The sequence below is a fragment of the Lissotriton helveticus genome, chromosome 1_2, assembly GCF_964261635.1.
Source record: "Lissotriton helveticus chromosome 1_2, aLisHel1.1, whole genome shotgun sequence".
Lineage (NCBI taxonomy): Eukaryota > Metazoa > Chordata > Amphibia > Caudata > Salamandridae > Lissotriton > Lissotriton helveticus.
The window spans coordinates 373,167,716-373,188,845 of NC_136058.1; the positions used below are offsets into that span (position 1 = coordinate 373,167,716).

General features: G+C 49.6%; 1 protein-coding gene across 2 annotated transcripts in view; it reads left to right on the forward strand.

Moving 5' to 3' along the window:
• The window catches only part of EBNA1BP2 (EBNA1 binding protein 2), a 161,647-nt gene extending 141,200 nt beyond the window's left edge, over window positions 1-20,447 (forward strand). For both annotated transcript variants that reach the window (XM_078672394.1, XM_078672399.1), the window contains exon 10: window positions 19,922-20,447. In XM_078672394.1, the coding sequence (XP_078528520.1) occupies window positions 19,922-19,972 (51 nt within the window). In that variant the 3' untranslated portion in view covers window positions 19,973-20,447. The remainder of the gene's footprint in view (window positions 1-19,921) is intronic.
• The last annotated feature ends 683 nt before the right edge of the window (window positions 20,448-21,130 follow it).

Consider the following 21,130-nt stretch of genomic DNA (forward strand, 5'->3'; position numbering starts at 1 on the left):
GTGCAGGCATCCGTGCACACAGAGAACCTACATACATATGTGCACCCAGGAACACTTATTAAAAAGCACCCATGCACGCAAACAGATGCACAGAGTCCCAGGCAATACAACTACAGACACCTGGATGGTATGACTGACACAAACTTGGTGCGGTGGATTGAATAAGAGGTGAGATGCAGGTGTATTCGTTAGCAGCTCTGCAGGGGGTCTGGTTTTAATGTCCATTCAGTCCTTATTGAAATCATTTCTTCTGGCTATCAACAGATCTAAATTTACCTGTAAACCGACTTTACACACTTACTGCCACTCAAATGCACAGACATCAGTCATAAATACAGAAACCCCTCATAGAGTAACAGCCAATATATTCATGGGTGGAGTCAATGGAGGGATTAATGCAGAGCAGATTAAAAACCCTGTTTCTGCACGCGCAGTCGAACACGTACAGACACGCAATTCACACAAACATACATACCAATATTCTTCCTTGTACAGAGACTTGGAGGTACCCTCTCACTACAAGCCGCAAGAGTTACCAAGACCATTCACATAAACCAAAAGACATGCGGGTTACCATGGGTTCAATGGACAGTGCATCTACAGACATCCATTTCACCAAAAGGATATACAGGCGAACTTCCATAACCGACTGTTGCACAATTGGTGCTGGGGTCATGCAGGATTGCCATGTTTGTCCCTTTGTGAAAGATCGCAAGTTCAAGGTGACTGTGAACGTCTACGCTCAGCCAATCTTTGGCCTCTCGTTGAAAAATCCCACCTTTTTCAGTAGTAATAGAATGTAACAGCCATTTTGGATCCTGAGGCTCAGCTGCACCATTATGAGACCTTTCCACGGCCTACGTTTTTGGGTTCCATCATATGGGAGCATCTGTGTAACTTTGGCATTTTTAATAAGGCCCGGAACTAGAACTGTTCCAAACTTACCAACCGGTCACACATGGTTTCTCTCTACTGTCTGTTACCTGTTTCACTCTTTTATGCTCTTTGAGGACCACTTTAGATATCCTCCCCACTTCCTCTCGCAGGTTAGTGGTGGGTGTATTCCTTAATACCTGGTGCAACGTCCACAGATCATTCAGAATGCAATGTAATAAAAGTTATCTTGAAGGTTCCCGTAATGGTAGCCCATTTCCTCCCATCTCAAAGAGCTGCACTCGGTCCTGGTCCACATAACTATTTTGGTAAAAACAGTAGCAATGTCCTTCAGAGCCTTTTCCCTCAAAGACCGATTATATCTTTGAAAACAGCCCTGCAGCCCACTCTTCTTCCACCGGGGTCTTCCCAGGCCAGGCAAATGACTATTCGACAACTCTGTCAGTACAGGGTTGGTGGACAGCTTTTGCTTACCTAATCATCATAATTGGAATTTTCTTCCTGTGGATTTACGGCTGTCCACCTAATGAACCGTATTCAGTAAAAAGTTGGAAACCTGGCTTTTTAGTTCTGCTTAATTATCAGCCATTCTTGTAGCCTGTTGTCTCAGCAGCAGGAAGCCGTTTTTGGGCAAACTCTTTCATGGTGGAAGATTTCATTTTCCAGGAGCATGCAATCCTCCTGGAACGGTGGGGGGGGAGGGGGGGGGGCACTATTGTGGGATTTGATGTCGAGCACAGGACTTTGAACCTACACTGGAATAGACTTTACCATTGTGCCTAATGCTGTAATAGTTTTCTCTTGTTTCATTTACAAACTCCGCCTAGACCCCCTCTGTGGACATAACCTCTCACACCAGAGTTAAATCAGACTGTTTCCAAATTCCCCAATTCCATAAATGTACAAGTGTTGGGAAAGTGTATCAAAACACTTTAATATGATTACTTACAAAGATTTCTGCGTGGCAATCCCAGCTGTCTTAAGCCATTTAAATTGGAAATACGTTTTTTTTTTAACCATGACCGACTTTTTGGGAAAGTCAGAATAACAGCCTATGAGGCAGTTTAACTTCGTGCCCAGTCTGATACAGATGACATGTCCCATGCTCATCACGCTCAAATAGTCAACAAATTGGATGCCTGAGAGAAGATGGCAAGAAGTTTAATGAGGGACCATTAAAGGAAAGAGCTGCCATCAAGGGTTTGTATAGAATTTCTCTGATCCATTACAGAGTATGAAAAATCCAATCCAACCTCTTCTGAGTCTGTAATGAGTCTGTTCGGAACAGACTGCTCCTTCTGAACATCACACTCTTATTACAGTGCTGCCAAAAGCAATTTTGTACAAAGCAGGGAGGGGCTTTTATCATGAATCCGTGGCAGTCTGAAAGGAGCTGCACAATTTCTAACAAGACCAGGGTTCTGCGGGTGAGGGGTGGTGGAGGGGGGGGGGGGGGTGCTTCATCCGATGCTTCATTTATCAAATTGTTTCTTTTCTTTAAAAGCAGTTGAATATGAAAAAAGACTTCATTCGCCTGTTGTACTGACCATAGGTTGGGCTCCCCCTACAGGGTGCTCTCGACTTACATGCAGGACTCCTCTCCCCGCTCGCCCCCTTGGGGAAAAAGAGGGCCCGGAGAGAAAATAGCTGAAGGCGGGTGCAGGGGAAACTGGAACAGAAACAAAAACAATAACGACCTACCTTATAAGTTCAAAAATGCTTTAGTCAAAACTTCAAGAGCTTTTTATTCATTATGTGTTGAGCCCAGTCTGCAATACAAATACACAAAATATATTTAATCATTTTTTTATTTATTTTATCAAAACCTATCATCTTATTCATAGTATATCTTTTTATACATAGTCTTAATTAAACAAAAATCTTTTTTGAGAACATAATTGATATTTTGCCCGCAAGGCTTGTTAAAACCTTCTAACCATTCGCCCGACTTACTTCTACTATTATAATGGAATACTACTTCATTCATACATATCTCAAACCTTTATTCACCGTTCACCATACCTCATTTGAATCCTACTTCTCACCTCACTAAAAACACTAGGGGAACATAGTGAGAGATTTAAACATCGTGAGAGATTTAAACATCATAACAAATGTTTGCTGGAGAGAATCGAAATTTGCCTAGCATAGTAACGGTAAGCTTCAATTCTATTAAGGACACGGAGGTGAGGATTATGCTTTTTCTTCCTTCGCTTTATTTTCTAAGCTCAAACACAGCAGCCAGAAAAGCAATAAAGATTTTTCTTTCAAAATATCAAGAAAAAACATAATTTAACCCCTCCCCTGCTGGTGACAGAACCACTCCGTCATCAGCTGCGGTCGCGCTGTGCTGATGACTGAGCAGTTCTGTCATGGCCCACTCGGCGCGCCTGCGCGGCGCGTTCTATTGAGCGGGCGGGGCCGTGACGGAACCGCTCCGTCACGAGCACAGCTCAACCGCGGCTGGTGACGGAGCGGTTCCGTCACCAGCATGCGGCCGCCGCTCCCCTTAGCACTGCGGGGGAATAGCCGCCGCAGTGAAGGGGTTAAACAAAACTTTTTCCAAGTACAGGTTAATCCCAACATCAACTCCCATCAATCCATGGGAAGCACCATCGCATAGTCCTTCTACAATGTCCATAAACTCCTCTGAAAAAGGTCATCCATCTTGAGAAATCCTCCTCTTTCTTCGCGCAAGTCACGCTTGAATCCTATTGGTCCTGTTTCGCCCCATCATGTCCTGCAACATGAGGAAAACACGAGGAGTTACTCCGTCCAAGGTCGAGACACTTCGACATTCGCTATCAACGTCCGTGTTCCCCCACCATCCAACAATCATTAAGTTTACTTACGTCCATAAGGGTGGGTTTGCACTAACCGTGCGCAGGAGGGATAATCCTAGCCTCCGTGTCGTTAATAGACTTGAAACTTACCGTTACTCTGCTAGGCAAATTTCGATTCTATGTCAGCACCGGAGGCTCCGATTATGCCAGTTCAAAGCTTATTCACCACCAACCGTACCACATCCACCACAGGTTTAAAATAAAACCTTATAAAGGTGGAATCAGAAGACCAATCAGCTGCCCGCATAAGGTCTTCCTATCGCGCTCCCAGAGAGAAAGCCTTGGAAGCCATCGCGCCCCTCGCCGTATGTGCCCCAAACTGCTTCGTGTCAATACCTGCCTCTTGCATGACCCATCTCACCCATCTAGCTATGGTGGGCGAAGAGACAGCTCTGTGCAGTTTGCAATGCAATAAGAAGTTGTCGTTCGCCCGGCGGGCGCAGCTCCAGAGTGATATCCTCATAGGATTTAAGACAATCCGCCACACACAGTTTGGGCACATCCGCAAAGGCCGGATATGAAATTGTCCGGGAATCCGACTTGGTACGACGACCCACCGTGAAGATAACCCCTTCCGGGGGAAAAACTCTCGCCGTAACATCCAAAGCTCGGACGTCAGAAACCCTGCGACATGAGACGAGACAAAACAGCATGGCTATTTTGGCTGAAATTTCCTTCAACAAAAGGTGTCTATTGGGCTGCCAAGACAAGAAAAGATTCAAGACCAAATTCACGTCCCAGAGGACAGAATAACAAGGTTCCGGAGGTAGTGACAAGCGGATACCCCGCAAAAGACGACAGACGAGAGGATGTTCTCCAATCGGTGCACCGTCCACCGGGCAATGAGCTGACGAAATTGCTGACTGAATTGCATTGATGGAGCGATAAGGTAGACCTTCAGTAGCCAGGTCCGCCAAGAAATTCAACAGCGGAACGACGCCCGCGACCACGGGATCCAAGTTCCGTTGAAGACCCCAACGAAACCACTTGGTCCAAGCAGATCGATACCGCTTCGATGTACTGTCTGCCCAGGCCTTTGACAGTAGGCACTGAGCAGATCCTGAAAGGCCTGGGAGCGCCCAGCGTCTCCTGAAAGCCTCCATGCCATGAGGCGGAGAGAACCTTGGTGAATGAGGTGGTACTGCTCCCCGTCCGGATTCAGAAGATGAGGAGGAAGCGGGGGGAGTAGGATTGGAAAATCCCAAGAAAGTTCCAGCAGAACTGGAAACCACACTTTAGACCTCCAAAACGGTGTCACCGCCACCCCCTCTGCTCCCAGAAGCCGGATCCGGGAAGCCACTCTCACCACCATTGAGAATGGAGGAAAGGCATAACCTGACTCCAATCCTGGAGAAAAGCATCCGCGGCCTCCGCTAGGGGGTCTGGCCTCCAGCTGAAGAAGCGCGGGAGCTGATAATAGAGACTGGACGCAAAGAGGTCCACTGAAAAAGGACCCCAAAGATTGTCCAGCCACCTGAAGACCAGCACATCCAGCTTCCACAAACTGGAATCCCTTAGATGCCTCGAAAGCCAATATGCCACTTGGTTGGCCTGGCCCGGAAGGTATTCCGCCGTTACCGAGACGTGATTTGCCAAACAATATTCCCAAACCTCCTTGGCGAGGTCCGCCAATGCCCGAGACCGCGGGCCCCCCAGGCGATTGACATAGCGCACTGCCGAGATGTTGTCCATCTTCAACAGAACGCACAAACTCACCTGCTGTCTGGTCCAGCAGCGTACTGTGAACAAACCCGCCAAGAGTTCTAGGCAATTGATATGCAGTCCTTGCTCCTCTAAAGACCAGGCGCCGCCTGTGGAGACCTCCCCGCAACGGGCACCCCATCCTGACCGGCTGGCATCCGACTCTATGACCAAGTCTGGGGTGGAGCCGAAAATTGCACGCCCGTTCACGGCCTCCATGTGCGCCAACCACCATGTCATCTCCTCCGACAAAGGAACTGTCTGATCGTAATTCAACCCTCTCCTGAGGTGGTGCGCCTAGAGCCGCTGCAAGGCTTGATAATGCAACGGACCCGGAAAGATTGCCTGAATGGAGGAAGACAGGAGTCCCACCACCCGGGCAATCTGTTGAAGGGAGGTCTGGGGTCTGGAAATGGTCTGCCGCAGAACGTGACTGATTTTGGCCATCTTGCAAGATGGAAGACTCAAGGAAGCCTGAACGGAGTCGATGACGAAGCCAAGAAAAAACAGACTTTGAGTTGGGCTGAGTATCGACTTTGATTCGTTGATGACTGTAGGAAAGTAGATCCCTGACTATGGTTGCCCCCAACTTTTTGCCTGGTGTTTTGCTGGTTTTCTGACTTAGTTGGCCTGGGGCCCTGCTATTCAGGACCCCAGGCCTACTGCTCTCTCTGTAAAATGGATTCCATGTACCTTAGGTACATATCTAATTGGATACTGAGTCACCTTATCAGTCCCTGTACAGAGTACCTTAGGTGCCCAGGGCATAGGTGTACCCAGGGCCTACCAGGGGCTGAAGCATGTATTATGCCACCCCTGGCTGGCCATCCAAATCTGACACAACTGGCTGCACGACAGCTGGGGCAAGGTGGTGTAATCACCCTTTGCTTTAGATATAGTATACCTATATCTAACCCTAAAATGGACACAGATCTCCTATCAGTCACTCCTATGGCAGGCCTTAACAATCCTGAAGGCAGAGTGCTTGGAATCGTGTGAGATAGTGCTCTGGCATGAGATGAGCCTGTCTGCGGCTTTCGGGATCCATCCCGTAGCCGTTTCCATGATATCGCATACCATATACTCTTAAGTGCATTATAATCCTCGCGGTTATATGCCAACTCTGGTATTGCTTTATCAAAACATGTCGAGTAAGGTGTCATACGAATTGGAATACTAACCCCTCGCCAATTCTGGCGACGGGGTTAGCATTCCACCCTTCTAGAGGGACACGACATGTATGTAACCTGTAACCCCGGTTAAAGTCAGACATAGCCTTAGCTCCACAAAATGGATGCTGCCACCGAGACACAAGTCTGCCCTCCTGCTGCTGGGAGTCCTCCCAGAGCAGGAGGCAAGGACAAAGGGTTTCCTGTCAGGGGCGGTGCCAGCACCGTCCCAGACAGGATTTTGTGTATCCTAGGTAGGCAGGGCTTTAGAGGAAGGTGACTGCAAGTGGCACCCCGGTGCTCACTGTGCATAGGCCGGCTGAAACCAGTTCCAGGGGCACTCCAGCCCCTGGCCTGGGGAAAGCCGCCAAAGGAGAGGGGTGTAACCACCCCCCTCCTAGTCCCACCCATAGGACAGGACTTAGTCGTGTGCCAGCCCCCTTTTTCAGGATAAAGGTAGGAACTGGCCCCCTTCCAAATTAGATCATCTTTGAATCCTAAAACTACTTTCCACGAAAGGAACTCAAGACTTCTTCCCAAGATTCTCCCTTGTGACTAAGGAGTAGTCACCCTGCAGCAGCAGGCACCAACCAAGCATCGTGGTTTGTTGCCAGTCTCTCCTTCGGATCAAGACTGCTCCAGCACGACGAGAACCGGCTTCCCTGGCACCTCTGACCTCAACCTGCATCATCAGCCCAGCTGTGATCCGTGGGTGTGACGAGACCTCGAGGGACCGGCCATCTTCAGAACTGCACGACGCTTGTCCAGCACGACCACCGAGTGACCCTCGACCGAGTGCTTTGGGGGTAAGAGAAGCCCCGACCCTGAGCAGCTCCAGCACCGAAGTTCAGCCCCCCTGCATCCACGAGATCTGCGTGGGGCCCTTCTGCTCTTTGCTGCCAACCGCGTTGTCCAGGTCGCTTGCCCGTTGGCTAGTGGCCCTCTCACGACGCTCCACGACGACAACTACTGCTGGTCTGGTTGCTCCAGACTAGCCCTTGCTCCCCTCCAAAAGAGGAGCACCCTGGACCCTCCTGGTCCACTCAAGACGCCATTTTAGGTCCACCGCGTGGGCCTTGCATTTGCCAAGACTTGTTGCCCCAATCCTGGGTCCAGCGACGTCGACAGCAAGAACCTTCGTGGGACAGCTCGCACCTCCATCCTGGTCGCCGACAACGCCTCCTGGTCCGAGAGACTGCAGAGCCCAGCAGCGCCCACTCACCTGACTGCGGTGACTTCGCCCGGTGCCACCCTGGTGCCCACTTAATCACTGGCTAGTGATTCAGAACTTGGACCCCTCTGCTTTCAGGTCTTCTTCTTCCCTGATCCAGGCTTGGATCTCTTCGAACTTTTCTTCACTGGCCGCCTGCCAGCAACTCTTCTTCAGGCTCCTGGATCTTCAACGAGGGATTCCGACGCAACTTCAACCCTATGCAGCCGCAGCCCCTGGGCTAGGTAACCTGAGTACTCCGGTGCTCCAGCATAGTCCAACACCCTAAGTGTTCGGATCCACTCCCGTTTTTAATCCACCTAATCGGGTTCGCCCGAGAACAGTAACTTTGTGACTACTAGCCTCCATAGACTTTTTCCCGCCTTACGCGTGAGAGTTCCCACTCTGCACACGACGTCCACAGGCCTCCTGCAACTAATCTAAGTGTTTAGCATTGTAGGACTAGCGTTTCTAAAATCTATGAGAATAGTTACTTACCTGCTAGTAGTTCGCATTCCACTTTTGTAATATATGGTTTTTCGTGCCCCTAGGGCATTTGTGTAAATTGTGCGACTTAAAGTATTTTCGTAAGAGTTTTGTTGTGTGCTTAGCTCCCTGACTCATAAAGAGTTCAGGGTAGACTTGTTATAAATAAATATCTGTTTATTTTCATAACAACTTGTGTGGTGTCCTTTCACTTGGTGTTCAAGGGGTAATGTGATGGTAAAACAGCTGGCTTAACACGCCCTCTAGAGTCTTAGCCTTAGACTGCTCGTATCCATGCTACTAGGATAGCTGGTCTATAAGGTTGACTTACGACCAATCATCAATAAGGGTTGTTTGGACTGATACAAAGTGCTCACTAGAATAGTGAACATTATATATCAGGCCAACTTCTCACAATGACAAACCCCAGACTTTCTAAGAGGGACACCGCCAGCTGCAATTGAGCCGTCAGCCGCTGGGGACACTGCGTCATCAGAAGGATGTCGTTCAGGTACATGGTCATCCTTATTCCCTGGCCTCTCAAATACTACTCCTCTGGGTGTAGCACCTTTGTGATGCACCAAGGTGCTGAAGATAGACCGAAAGGAAGGGCGACTAACTCGTACATCTGACCCTGCCAGAGGAACTGGTGGAAGCTCCGATGGAGAGGATGGACCGGAACTACCAAGTACGCATCCTTGAGGACCAGCCTGACCATCCAATCGCGCGGCAAGAGGACATCCCGAAGGTGTATGCCCTCCATTTTGAAATGCCTGTAAATCAACCAACCATTAAACTCCTTCAGGTTGATTACCGGACGCCGCCCCCGTCTGTCTTTTCCACTAAAAAGACATTGCTGAGGAAACCGTTGGGATGCCAAGCGGATCGACAGATGGCCCCTTTCTCGTGTAGAGCGGACACCTCCTCGTCGATCAGCTGGGTGTCGGACGTGGAAAAGGAAATGGGCCTTGGGGGTTCTACCCGAAAAGGCTGGTCGTAAAACTCTATGTGAAACCCCTTCACAGTCTGCAGGTCCCACGCATCGCACGTGAGCTGCGCCTAAGCGTCCTGAAAGGCCGCCAAACGACCGCCAATAAGAACCTGCTCCGCAGGCATGACACTTTTGCAGCGTGAATCTTTCTGGATTCACTATGCTGTGCATTATTCCGCGGTCTTGTGGTTGGGTCCGGATTCGTAGTCTTTTCTTTGTTTTTTGTTTTTTTCTTAGCCCAGGTGGGCGTCGGCGTCACACCCCCTTGGGTGTATTTCCGGTGACGTCGGCATGCTTCCTGCGGAAGCTCCCACTCTTGGGCGCCATCTTCAGATTCTTTTTTTCCGCGGTCGGGTCTGGATCGTTCCCGTTTGGGCTCCAGACATTTTTGGAGAAAGAAGAAAGAAAATACAGAAAAGACTAGGAGAAGTCATCTGAAGACTCCAGGGGACTTCATCGACGAAAATTCAGCAAGGAGAAGGCGTTTTTCATCGATGACCGTCGACGAACACGCGACCAGAGAGGCCCTGGACGCTCGATGATGGACAACACGCCGTTCAAGTTCTGCCGTAACTGCCACCACAAGTACGCGCAGAAGGACCAACACCCGGTATGCAACCTTTGCCTACCGGTGAACCACGAAAGCGGAGACTGCAACGCCTGTTCCGCCTTCGCCCCGAAGACCCTTCGTGTGAGAGAGAGGCAGAGGGTAGCACACGCCACCCTGCAGGGGAAGGCCCCGACTCCGTCCCTCTACGAGCTGGGGATGTCCTCCGAGGAAGAAGACAACGCTGCCGCCGAAGACGACAGCTACACGGTCGTAGAGACCGATTACACGAAGACTTCTGACAAGGTAGGAGACTCTTCGGCCCCCAAGAACCCGAGAGACTCTGAGTCTAGAAAAATCGAGGGCAAGACCCCGAAAGCGCCGACGCCAAAAAAGGCGGCGTCCGCGACTACTCCCAGGCCCAGCGGATCCTCCGAGAAGGAGTCCCCGGCGCCGAGAGCTGTTGATCAGCAGAAAACGTCGAAAATCGTCCCCGAAAGGGATCGATCGACGCCGAGGGAGAAAGACCCAAAACTGACAACGACCCAAAATCCGGTTCGACGTCGAAAACTTCGACACCGAAAGGCACAGCGACGAGCCATCCGCCGAAAAGAACAGCCGACCCATCCAACGCGGAACACGCGGCCGAGATGGAGAAGAAGAGAAGGCGCCTCGAGGCCGAAATGGAGAACATCATGCAGCGGAAGAAAGATTTCGATGCAAAGATGAAAGCCTTCACGATCCCTCACAAGACCAAGCCACCGGTGGTGGAGGCGGTCGAGGAGGAGGATGAGATCGCCGAAGTCGCCGAGGAACAAGACCAGGACGTCGAGGTGATCGACGACCAGGAGGAGTACGAGAATCCCTACGATACTTACAACTATGGGGAGGAAGAGGAAAGCAGGACGGACACAGAGTCGGCACCCTCTGACCTACAGGAAGTAGATTACATAGCTGTCGACACCAACAGCCCGGAGGAGGTGGTCGACACTTACCCCTCGAGGCCCTCGCCGCCGGACGACATCGGGGCCTACAACTCGGTGATACAATCTGCCGCAGCAGCGCTCAAGCTCAAGCTCGACGAAGAGAAGCAGAAAGCAGACTTCCTTCTAGAAACATTGCTCCCAACACAAACGAGGAGCCAGTTCCTTCCAATGCTCGAAAGCGTCCTGGCTCAGGGGAAGGAAGCATTCAGGGAGCCCGCAACATGCAAGGCAGTAACTCCCAGAACTGAGAAGAAGTACAAGCATTCCACAAAGGACCCTGCCTACATTCAGGGCACGGTCTCCGCAGACTCCATTATCACGGCCACAGCAAGGAGGAGGGCTAACGTACCCACCACCTCGGGCCCGCCACCGGATAAGGAGAGCAAAAGGATGGATCTGGTGGGCAGAAGGATCGAACGGAATGCCGCGACCCACTGGCGCATGGCTAATTCCAACGCCCTGATAAACAGGCACATGTACCAGATCATGGAGGGGCTGGGGCAGTTGGTGAAGGACCTGCCCCAGGATGCCAGGCAGAAGGCCGAAAAGCTGGTTGAAGAGGGGGAAAACGCGGCAAATTCTTGCCTTAAGACACCCCTGGATGGGGCAGACACCGCCAGCAGGCTCATGATGATGGGCGTCACGGAAAGGAGGCACGCCTGTCTCAGGATCTCAGGTTTCAAACCGGAGGTGCAACACAGCATCCTGAACACACCGTTCAACGGCAACCCGCTTTTCGGAACAACAGTTGATGAAACGCTCAGTCAACTGAAAAAAGATAACGAAACAGCAAGATCCATGGGAGCATTGCAGTTCAGAGGGAACAAGAGGGGCACCCCGTCACGGAGGCCCGGCGGGAGAGGCGGAAACCAGCCAGGTACATCACACCAGGCTTTCCAGCAAACGCACCAGGCAGACTCGCAGGCTCAGCATGGTCAACAGAAGCAGTCCTGGCAGTACCAACAAAGAGGCCAGTCCTTTCGAGGGAGAAATGGACGGGGACAAAATAGAAGAGGGGGGCAGCAGCCCACCTCTAAGTGACTTAGAAAAACTCAGTATGCCCGCCCACAAAAAAGATCCCAGGGGGCAGCACGTACAGATGGGTCAAGACAAACTAGACACCTACGACCACAGGACACCAGTGGGAGGAAGATTAAGATTTTACCTCCGAGAGTGGAGAGAAATCACATCAGACAAATGGATCCTCAACATTATCCAATTCGGATACTGCATAGAGTTGGAGGGGAGGCCAACAAGCAGAAAACCAAAAAGAAAAACACTAGCAAGCAAGCAGCTGCAGTGTCTTCAGGAGGAGGCAAAGGAACTCCTGCGGAAGCAGGCCATAGAACGGGTACCCTTCAAGGAAAGAAACACAGGAATATACTCAACGTACTTCCTGGTACCAAAGGTAGACGAGACAATGAGACCCATTCTGGACTTACGGTTCCTGAACAAGTTCATAAGAACGCAAAAATTCAAAATGACCTCCCTGCAAGAGGTGCTCCCACAATTGCAGACCGGGGACTTCATGGTCACAATAGACCTCAAAGACGCCTACCTGCACATCCCAATGAACAGAAAGCACAAACACATGCTCAGGTTCACCATTGGAGAAAGCCACTACCAGTTCACGACACTGGCCTTCGGACTAAAATCAGCACCGAGAGTTTTCACAAAGTGCCTCGCAGCAGTCGCAGCGCACCTACGAAGGCAAGGAATACACGTATACCCTTACCTGGACGACTGGCTGGTGAAAGCTAACTCATACCAGAAATGCAAACAGCACGCACATACAGTGACGAGCACGCTCATAAGCCTGGGGTTCTCCATCCATTGGAAGAAATCATCAATGGAGCCGGAACAGGTCAAGATCTTCCTGGGAGCACAGATCAACACCTTGCAGGGCAAGGTGTTCCCCAGCGAGAAGAGGGCGAGGGCGCTGATGAAGGAAACTCGCCTCTACCGGAAGGGACAAGCTCGGACAGTGAGGACTGCGAGCAAGATCATGGGCATGATGGCATCATGCATCCACCTGGTACCAAATGTACGACTCCACATGAGACCCATTCAAGAATGGCTACAGGAGCAATGGTCACAAGCTACAGGCGGTTGGGAGGATCTAGTGGTTGTAACGCACGCAGTGCAGAAGGAGATGGCATGGTGGACCATGGAGAACATAACAAAGGGAAAGCCTCTAACGCCCCCCAACGCCAACAGTGACCATCACCACAGACGCATCCCTGAAGGGATGGGGCGCTCACATGGAGGAGCTCAAGGTGAGGGGACTGTGGACGCCAACAGATGCGGCAAAGCACATCAATTACCTAGAACTGAAGACAATCTTCCTTGCGCTGAAAGCCTTTCAAACAAGACTGTACAAACACAAGGTATTGATACAAACAGACAACACCACTGCGATGTTCTACATCAACAAGCAGGGGGGCACACAGTCAGCCCCGCTTTCAACGCTGGCGCAGGAGATATGGAGATGGGCCATCCCTCTCAAGATAGACCTGCTAGCCATACACCTACCAGGGAAGGACAACATACAAGCCGATTGGCTCAGCAGGCAGACATTGGCATCCCACGAGTGGGAGCTCAATGCTCAGGAGACAAGGTACCTGTTCGACAGATGGGGGACACCATTGGTAGACCTGTTTGCCACACGCCAGAATGCAAAATGCCAAAACTTCGCATCCAGGCAGCCCGAGGAGGGGTCACTGGGGAATGCCCTATGGATAGATTGGTCAAGGACATTTGCTTACGCCTTTCCCCCGATACCACTGATGCACAGAGTGCTGAGCAAGTGCAGAGCGAGCAACATGACACTGATACTGGTCGCACCACAGTGGGCGAGGCAGACATGGTACTCGCAGATCATGGAGATGACACAGTGTGCACCCCACAGATTCAGCAGGAGGAAAGACCTACTCTCCATGCAGAACGGGGAGGTACTACATCCAGAGCCAGAGAGCATGAGCCTAGTAGCGTGGCTCCTGAGGACATAGAGTTCGCACATTTGAGACTACCAGAAAGCACCCTGAGGGTACTTCGGGAGGCACGAAGGCCCAGCACTCGGAAGTGCTACATTGCGAAATGGAAAAGATTCACTATATGGTGCAGACAGGAAAGACTCCACAATAAAATGAAGAGGGACTCCACAGTGCTAAGGTACCTGACGCACTTGCTGGAGAAGCACCTTAGCTCATCCTCTTTAAGAGTTCACTTGGCAGCGATAGTCGCCTACACAAGGGGAGAAACGTGCAGGAGCTTCTTCACATCACAGGTGGTGAAGAGATTCCTAGAAGGAGCGAAAAGGATCGCACCGCCCAAGCGGGTGCCGCCACCTGCATGGAACTTGAACACAGTCCTAACGGAACTCATGAAAGAGCCCTTTGAACCACTTCACAGGGCCTCCCTAAAGATGCTGACTATGAAAACAGCCTTCCTGGTTGCAATAACGTCCTTACGCAGAGTAAGCGAGCTACAAGCGCTGACGCTACAAGAACCCTACATACAAATACACAATGATAGAGTTGTGATGAGGACTGACCCACACTTCATGCCGAAGGTGGTATCCAAATTTCACATGAACCAGTCTATACAGATACCGAGTTTTTTCCAAAAACCAACAACTATCGCAGAGCGAGCTCTTCACACCCTGGACGCCAGAAGGGCAGTCATGCACTACATTGAAAGGACAAAGGGACACAGGAAAACTAAACAGTTTTTTGTTTCATTCGTAAACAGCTTCATGGGGAAAGCTGTAACCAAAAAGACCATTGCACGATGGATCGCACAGACAATTCAACTCTGCCACAAGCGTGCAGGACAAGAACTGGCAGAGGGGACACGTGCCCACTCCACCAGGAAGAAGGGCGCTACAATAGCCTTCCTGGCTAACACACCCATAGAGGACATATGCCTGGCGGCAACATGGGCTTCGGTGCACACGTTCACGAAGCACTACTGTGTGGACACAAAGGAAGCTCAAGTGGGACAGAAGGTGCTACAGCACATATTCAACACCCAACGCTCATCTTCCACCCAGCCGCCACAGAGATGAGAAACCGCTACAAAATCTATGCACAGCATAGTGAATCCAGAAAGATTCACGCTGCAAAACTAATAGTTTTCTTACCTGTCGGTGTAGTTTTGCAGCTTGAAGATCTTTCGGGATTCACTAGCGTAGCCACCCACCTCCGCCAGAAAGATGAGGCTGGAGAAAGAAGAGGTGGTTAACTAAAGAAAGGACTTTAAAAGTACAAAGCGGTAAAATACCAAATAAATTCAACATTGCCATTACTTCGGAAACGAAAGAAACACGGAAAAAAAGAACCCAAAGATGGCGCCCAAGAGTGGGAGCTTCCGCAGGAAGCATGCAGACGTCACCGGAAATACACCCAAGGGGGTGTGACGCCGACGCCCACCTGGGCTAAGAAAAAAAAAAAACAAAGAAAAGACTACGAATCCGGACCCAACCACAAGACCGCGGAATAATGCACAGCATAGTGAATCCAGAAAGATCTTCAAGCTGCAAAACTACACCGACAGGTAAGAAAACTATTCATTACCGCCTGTTTGGCCGCCGCCGGCGTTCTTGAAACCACCACTGCCTCGAAAGCGCTGCCCTCGGGTAGGATAGAATTTGTTGAAGTTTGCCGAGGAATTATACTGTCCTAGCCCGGAGCCTTGTCCCCTGTTGCCAGGTTGCTGGCTGCCATGGCCAGGCGCGCGGCCCCTACCGCGACCGGCCCCTTGGGAGAAAGGCGTCTGAAAAACTGTCTTTATACTAGACTGGGCCTTGTCCAATGATGTGAAGGTGGCCACGAACTTCCCTAATTCTTTTACAAACGGCTCACCAAACAGTCCCCTTGAGCCACAGCGCCCGCCTCTGAGGAGGCGAAGTCGCCTAATTTGGGATCCAGCTTTATATGAGCAGGGATCGCCGCCGCTCAGTAGAGCGGGCGCAGTTGGCATTCTCCCAAAAAATTATAGCCCTCTGCGCCCAATTGGAGAATACCTCAGGGGATATGGAAGAACCTGTGACTTTCGCTTCCTCCGCCATATCTAGGATTTTGGTCATTGGACCAATGGCGTCCAGGAGCTTGTCCTGGCATGAGCGCCAGGACCTATCAATCCCTTTCCGTGGGTCCTTCACATACTTGGCCAGGAAGGTAGCCATCTTGGAATCCAACTCGGGCGTCAGGGCTACCTTCCCTTCCAACGTGGGAAGGGGACACTCAGCTCTGAGACATCCCCGCGCCTCCTTCTCAAGGGGTTTTCTAAGGCGACCCGCCACGAACTTGGTCAACTTGTCCCCAAGTGCCCAGGCCGCTGAGCCGGATGCATAATTTCATCCGGGTCCAGCATGCCCAACTCATCCTGAGGCAACGTGCCCGCGGAACTGGATGGACGCCAAGAACGCGACGACCCCTCATCGTCTATGTCCGTCGGGGAACCCCCATCATGGGACGGAGAAGGAGGCGCCGTGGACATTGCTGGTTCCAGTGGCCGGAGGGGGTGGGCCAGACTTCGCTAAGAAGGCGCTCTTCAGGCGTTCAAAAGCATCCTTATCCACACCTCCACGCCTTCCGCGCCACCTTCCCCACACACTTTCTTAGGGGGGGGGGGGCACCTTCACCTGGCTGGGGCGCCGGAGCGGGGGGAACAGCATTTGAGTTGGCCTGCGCGATTTTTACGCACTCGGCCACAATGCGGCTGGCCAGCCGCTCTTCCATAGGGCCTACCACCTCATTAACGCCATCGGTAGATGGAGCTGTCTACCGCTTCAAAGAAATTGTTGTCTAGGGGTAAGTACTGGGTTGATTCTTCCTCCTCATAGTACTCCCCTTCCATTGCGACAAGGGCACTACACCGTGGAGCATACACCACTTAGAATCGCCTAAATGCAGCAAGCTGCCCTAGGAACCAACTGCGGGTAGCAGTGCTTGTTAGTATAATCGCCAGCTACAAGGGAATCACCAACTGGCTGCCTGCAGACCAAAAGGCCTGGTTATCTTTCGGGCAGGTCGTTGGAACTGCAAGGTCTTTAAGTGCGGTCAGACCGCTGTGGGATAATAGGCATTTACCCCCAAGCGCGCAGGCCCTCCAAAGACAAGGCCCAGCCACCACCTGGCGCGCACACAGAAACTGATTGTAATCGCAATCCTGCCCTCAGGGGATTTTGGAGTTGAGTGCTCCATTAATACGGCCCCAGCGGGGCGTCAAGCGCTGCCGTGCGGGATATACAGTCCCCGAGGGGGGGCGTTCACAGTGTTGCGGCAGGAGATAGGCTCGGCGTACTCGGCTTCCTCAGCGCAGCCTCTTCTGAAGAGAAACTCGCGCCAAGGGAAGCAACGAGACACGCGGGCGCCCCTGGCGGGCTCTACCCCCGCCGCAAGAAGTGGGTCAGCCGCGAAAGGAGCGAAGGCGCTCCCGCAGCACGAACTGCCTAAATGAAGGGAATCTGCAAAGTAAAGTCACCATAAAATCACAATCCTAAACGCGCGATTCCCTCAGTACCATCGTACAAGTGAGAAAAGACACCCATCAACGAGTGAACAAGCACATCATACAACAGTAAGGAAAAACAGTACTTAACTGGCTGCGCAGCAGCGAAGAAAGAGGCAGGATTTCTCAAGATGGATGACCTTTTCTGAGGAGTTTATGGACATTGTAAAAGGACTATGCGATGGTGCTTCCCATGGATTGATGGGAGTTGATGTTTGGATTAACCTGTACTTGGAAAAAGTTTTGTTTAAATTATGTTTTTCTTGATATTTTGAAAGAAAAAAATGCATCTTTATTGCTTTTCTGGCTGCTGTGTTTGAGCTTAGAAAATAAAGCGAAGGAAGAAACAGCATAATCAAAGCCTCCGGTCCTGACATAGAATTCAAATGTGTAGTCATATAATTTTGCTTCGGTCCAGTTGAGTACATAATATCTCCTATAGATCTACAACACTTTGATGTTTTATTCCCCTTCTATTTATAACATGTTATGGCATCACCGTTCTGGGGAGTTAAAGAGGGAGTACATTCTACCAGATGAAATGATCATTATTACTTTGGTTCAAATAAAAGTTCTACTATCCCTATGTTATATTTTCACAAAGTTTTACAAGGACTTGGGTCATTCATCCCATGTGTAACGACTGAGTCCACCATAATCTTTTGTTTTATGTAGTGCTTAATAATGCAGATCAGTTTTCTAGTGGTATATACGTAACTTCTACAGCATAAAGGTAAACCATGCATCAACCACAGAAGGATGAACTTGGAGCTTGCCTTGCGGATATTTGGTCTAGGGAATGAGGGGCACATCTGGTGTGAGCAGGGAACACTTCACTCACTGAGCATCTCATCTGTTGGATGTGAGGCCTGCCTGATACTCTATTGAACCTTCAAATCTTCCTAAGCAGGACTAAGATCAGAACTGGAGAACCAAGAAGAACCCGAGCGACTGACTGACAGTCCGAGGATGATCTATGACCAGTCTTTGGTCTTGAAGTGACCAACCTCCGTCTGTAAGGGTATAGGGCCTTCTGAAGGTGAGATTGCTAAACCTTTGGCTTGACCCAAAGCTAGGGGAACTTCTAAAAGCCTTGTTATGCTTCCAAAAGATGCCTGCTATAAGTCATCAAGATAAAATGCATTGGAATCTAAGTGTTGGTTAAGCATTTGACAACGAGGCTGCTGTCTCCAAATTCTTGTGTCATTTGTTAGACTGATGAACAAAATTGAGCTGGCGGTGTATGATGGGATTAAATTACTTCTCTGCTTATAAATGGATGTTTTCCCTTAAGATCGTCTCCCCACATGACGTGCTGCTCTCTCAGCTCTCCTGCAGAGAGAAGTTGTTGAGTTTTCCATATATCATGGTAAAGACTTAATTCAAGTGCTCCATCCTCTGAGCTGGTGGCTTCAGGCTCCACCTGCCTATAGTATTCTTTGATGTGCTGTTGCATCCAGGGGTGTCTGTGCTGTGGTAATTGTTAGTCTTTCAACGACGCCAAGCTATGAAGTGACTGAAGTTCGGTTTGCCTCCAGCACACATTAGAGTTATTGTTACTGCAGGCATGCACCTCACCCCCAAGAAGGAAAAACTAGTTAGAAGATGGCTGCATATAACGTGTCACTCACAAACTCCATCCAGTGCAGCATGAGTATTGGCTAAATAAGATCAGAGAGAGGGCCTGTTGGGAGGATTATCAGTAGGCAGTTTACCATATTTCTTTTAGGTGTAGGTTAAGTGACCACAAGCCAGGCCTCAGCCCTGCCAAGCTCACATGCCTTCTAATTCATTCTGGTAAGATATTCCTGACAGATGAGTACCCTACACCAGTATGCCTTTAAGCCATGCAGAAATAAGTTTATATACCTGAGATGTACCCCAGTTCATGCACAGTGGTAGGCACAGCTAAATCATTGATAACTCGTTGTGCATTCATCGCTCATCGCGTCCAGTTTGTTCCTCTGTCGGTTGTTGCTGTGACATGTTGGAAACAGAAATGCCTTCGCTGTTTCTACTGGTCTGTATATTACAATTTGGCTGTATTTTTGTGATGGTCTCACCGCTTGGCTCAAGTGAATGAGCGTAGTGGTATTTTCAGACTAGGTGGTTTGTGCTAGTACTTCATCATTTTAATCTTACTCAAATTTTAGATTTCTGCCTAGTATTGTTTCAGACTTTCACATTAATCCATGCGGCTACACTTCTTCCCAAATGTGTGTATTTTCCTGTCTGTCGATACCCTCAGTCACAAAAGCTGTATTAGATGGCAGCGGTTGAGTGCAGTTTTTATAATCTTGTAAAGGTAGTTGGAAGATTTATCAGGTAGTGTGAAGAAGATAATTACAGTTTTTACATTTAATTTAGAGTCAGTTGCAGGTGTTGAACAAACCTTGTTATAAGAAGCTTTATTTTCCTTGCGTTTCCAGCAGCAGTAACTCGCTTGCTGGTTTAAGGATAGAGGCATGAACTGGTGTTGATCTATGGTACAACGTTAGTATGTTCCTATCTGTACTTGTGAATAAACGATAAACCAAGAATTGGGCTTGTCCTCTTGCTTACCTATGTTGTTTTCCTACAGAAAAGACCTGGCAAGTCGGTGAGACAGAAGCAGAAGAATCGCGCCCGATGAGGATTTCACTGTGGGAGACTTTCTTACGCCGTGCTCCTGAAAGCAGACTGAGCAATACCTGGATTGTCTACCTAGTATCTCGTCGTTCACTGAAGCTCATAAACCACCAGCAAAATCGATCAACAATATGGTCCAGGATATTGTAAAGATGACTTTTTTTTAATGATTGAGATACTTTGCTCCAGGGGATGCTCTCAAGACGTGTTTTACCTCCTTAGCTGGACTTTACTAGATGTCTTGTTGGCTTCATCTCACCCTGGGAACGTTCCATTGATGGGTGTTATTTTCAAGTGAAGAGTTCCTATCCGAAGAAGCAGGGAATCTTGCTGCAAGGGCCAAATGATCTAGTGAAATCTAGGCCTTTCCTACCAACAATGAACCTGTAAAAGGGTAACAGACCAAGGATGCTGGGAATCTGTTCTTTTAACAGATTTTGAACTAGCCTTTGTAACCTAATAAAGAGTTTAAGGCCTGACTTATGTAGCAATCGTAACTTGCAGTGACTGATGCAACACTTCTCTGATGCGATACATGCATATAGCACTACTTGCCATTGAGGACAGCTTCAGAGTGCTTATGACCTAACATGAAGAGTGAGGAAAGTTCAGAATGTTATGTGAAAGTGTAATGGGTGGATGTTGGTCATCTGTTGTATTTGTGCTCCTAGTGAGGAATGGTAGTTTGGTTATCCTGTAGTCTGTATTCTGTGGCTTTTATGCATGGTCTCAGGGTTCTCATGCAGCCCTTGTTTCAAGAAACAACCAGTGTAGATTATACAGGTGAAACTTGGTGTTTTCTCTGTAGTGAAGTCCATGGTAAGCCTGTCCCTCATAGTACTACAAGCTTTGGAGGTTACCTGGTGTGTGGCTGGCTGATGTTTACTAAACTACTAACCTGTTTATCTCCTCTAATGTCATCATGGCAGGGCAGCAGAGCTGAAGATCAGGAAGTGTTATAATCTTTTGGTGAATAGGCAGATAGCTCAGAGATCTAAGTGTGGTTGAACAGTTGTCACCATTGGACCCCTTATGTCCCTCCATGGGGCAAACTCTGGAAACAGCCATGACTTCGTCAAATCATGACAACAGAGTCCAGAAATGGCTACTTTGATGCACATTCTTTCACTGCCTGTTGTCCAATAACTGCAGTTTGAATCAA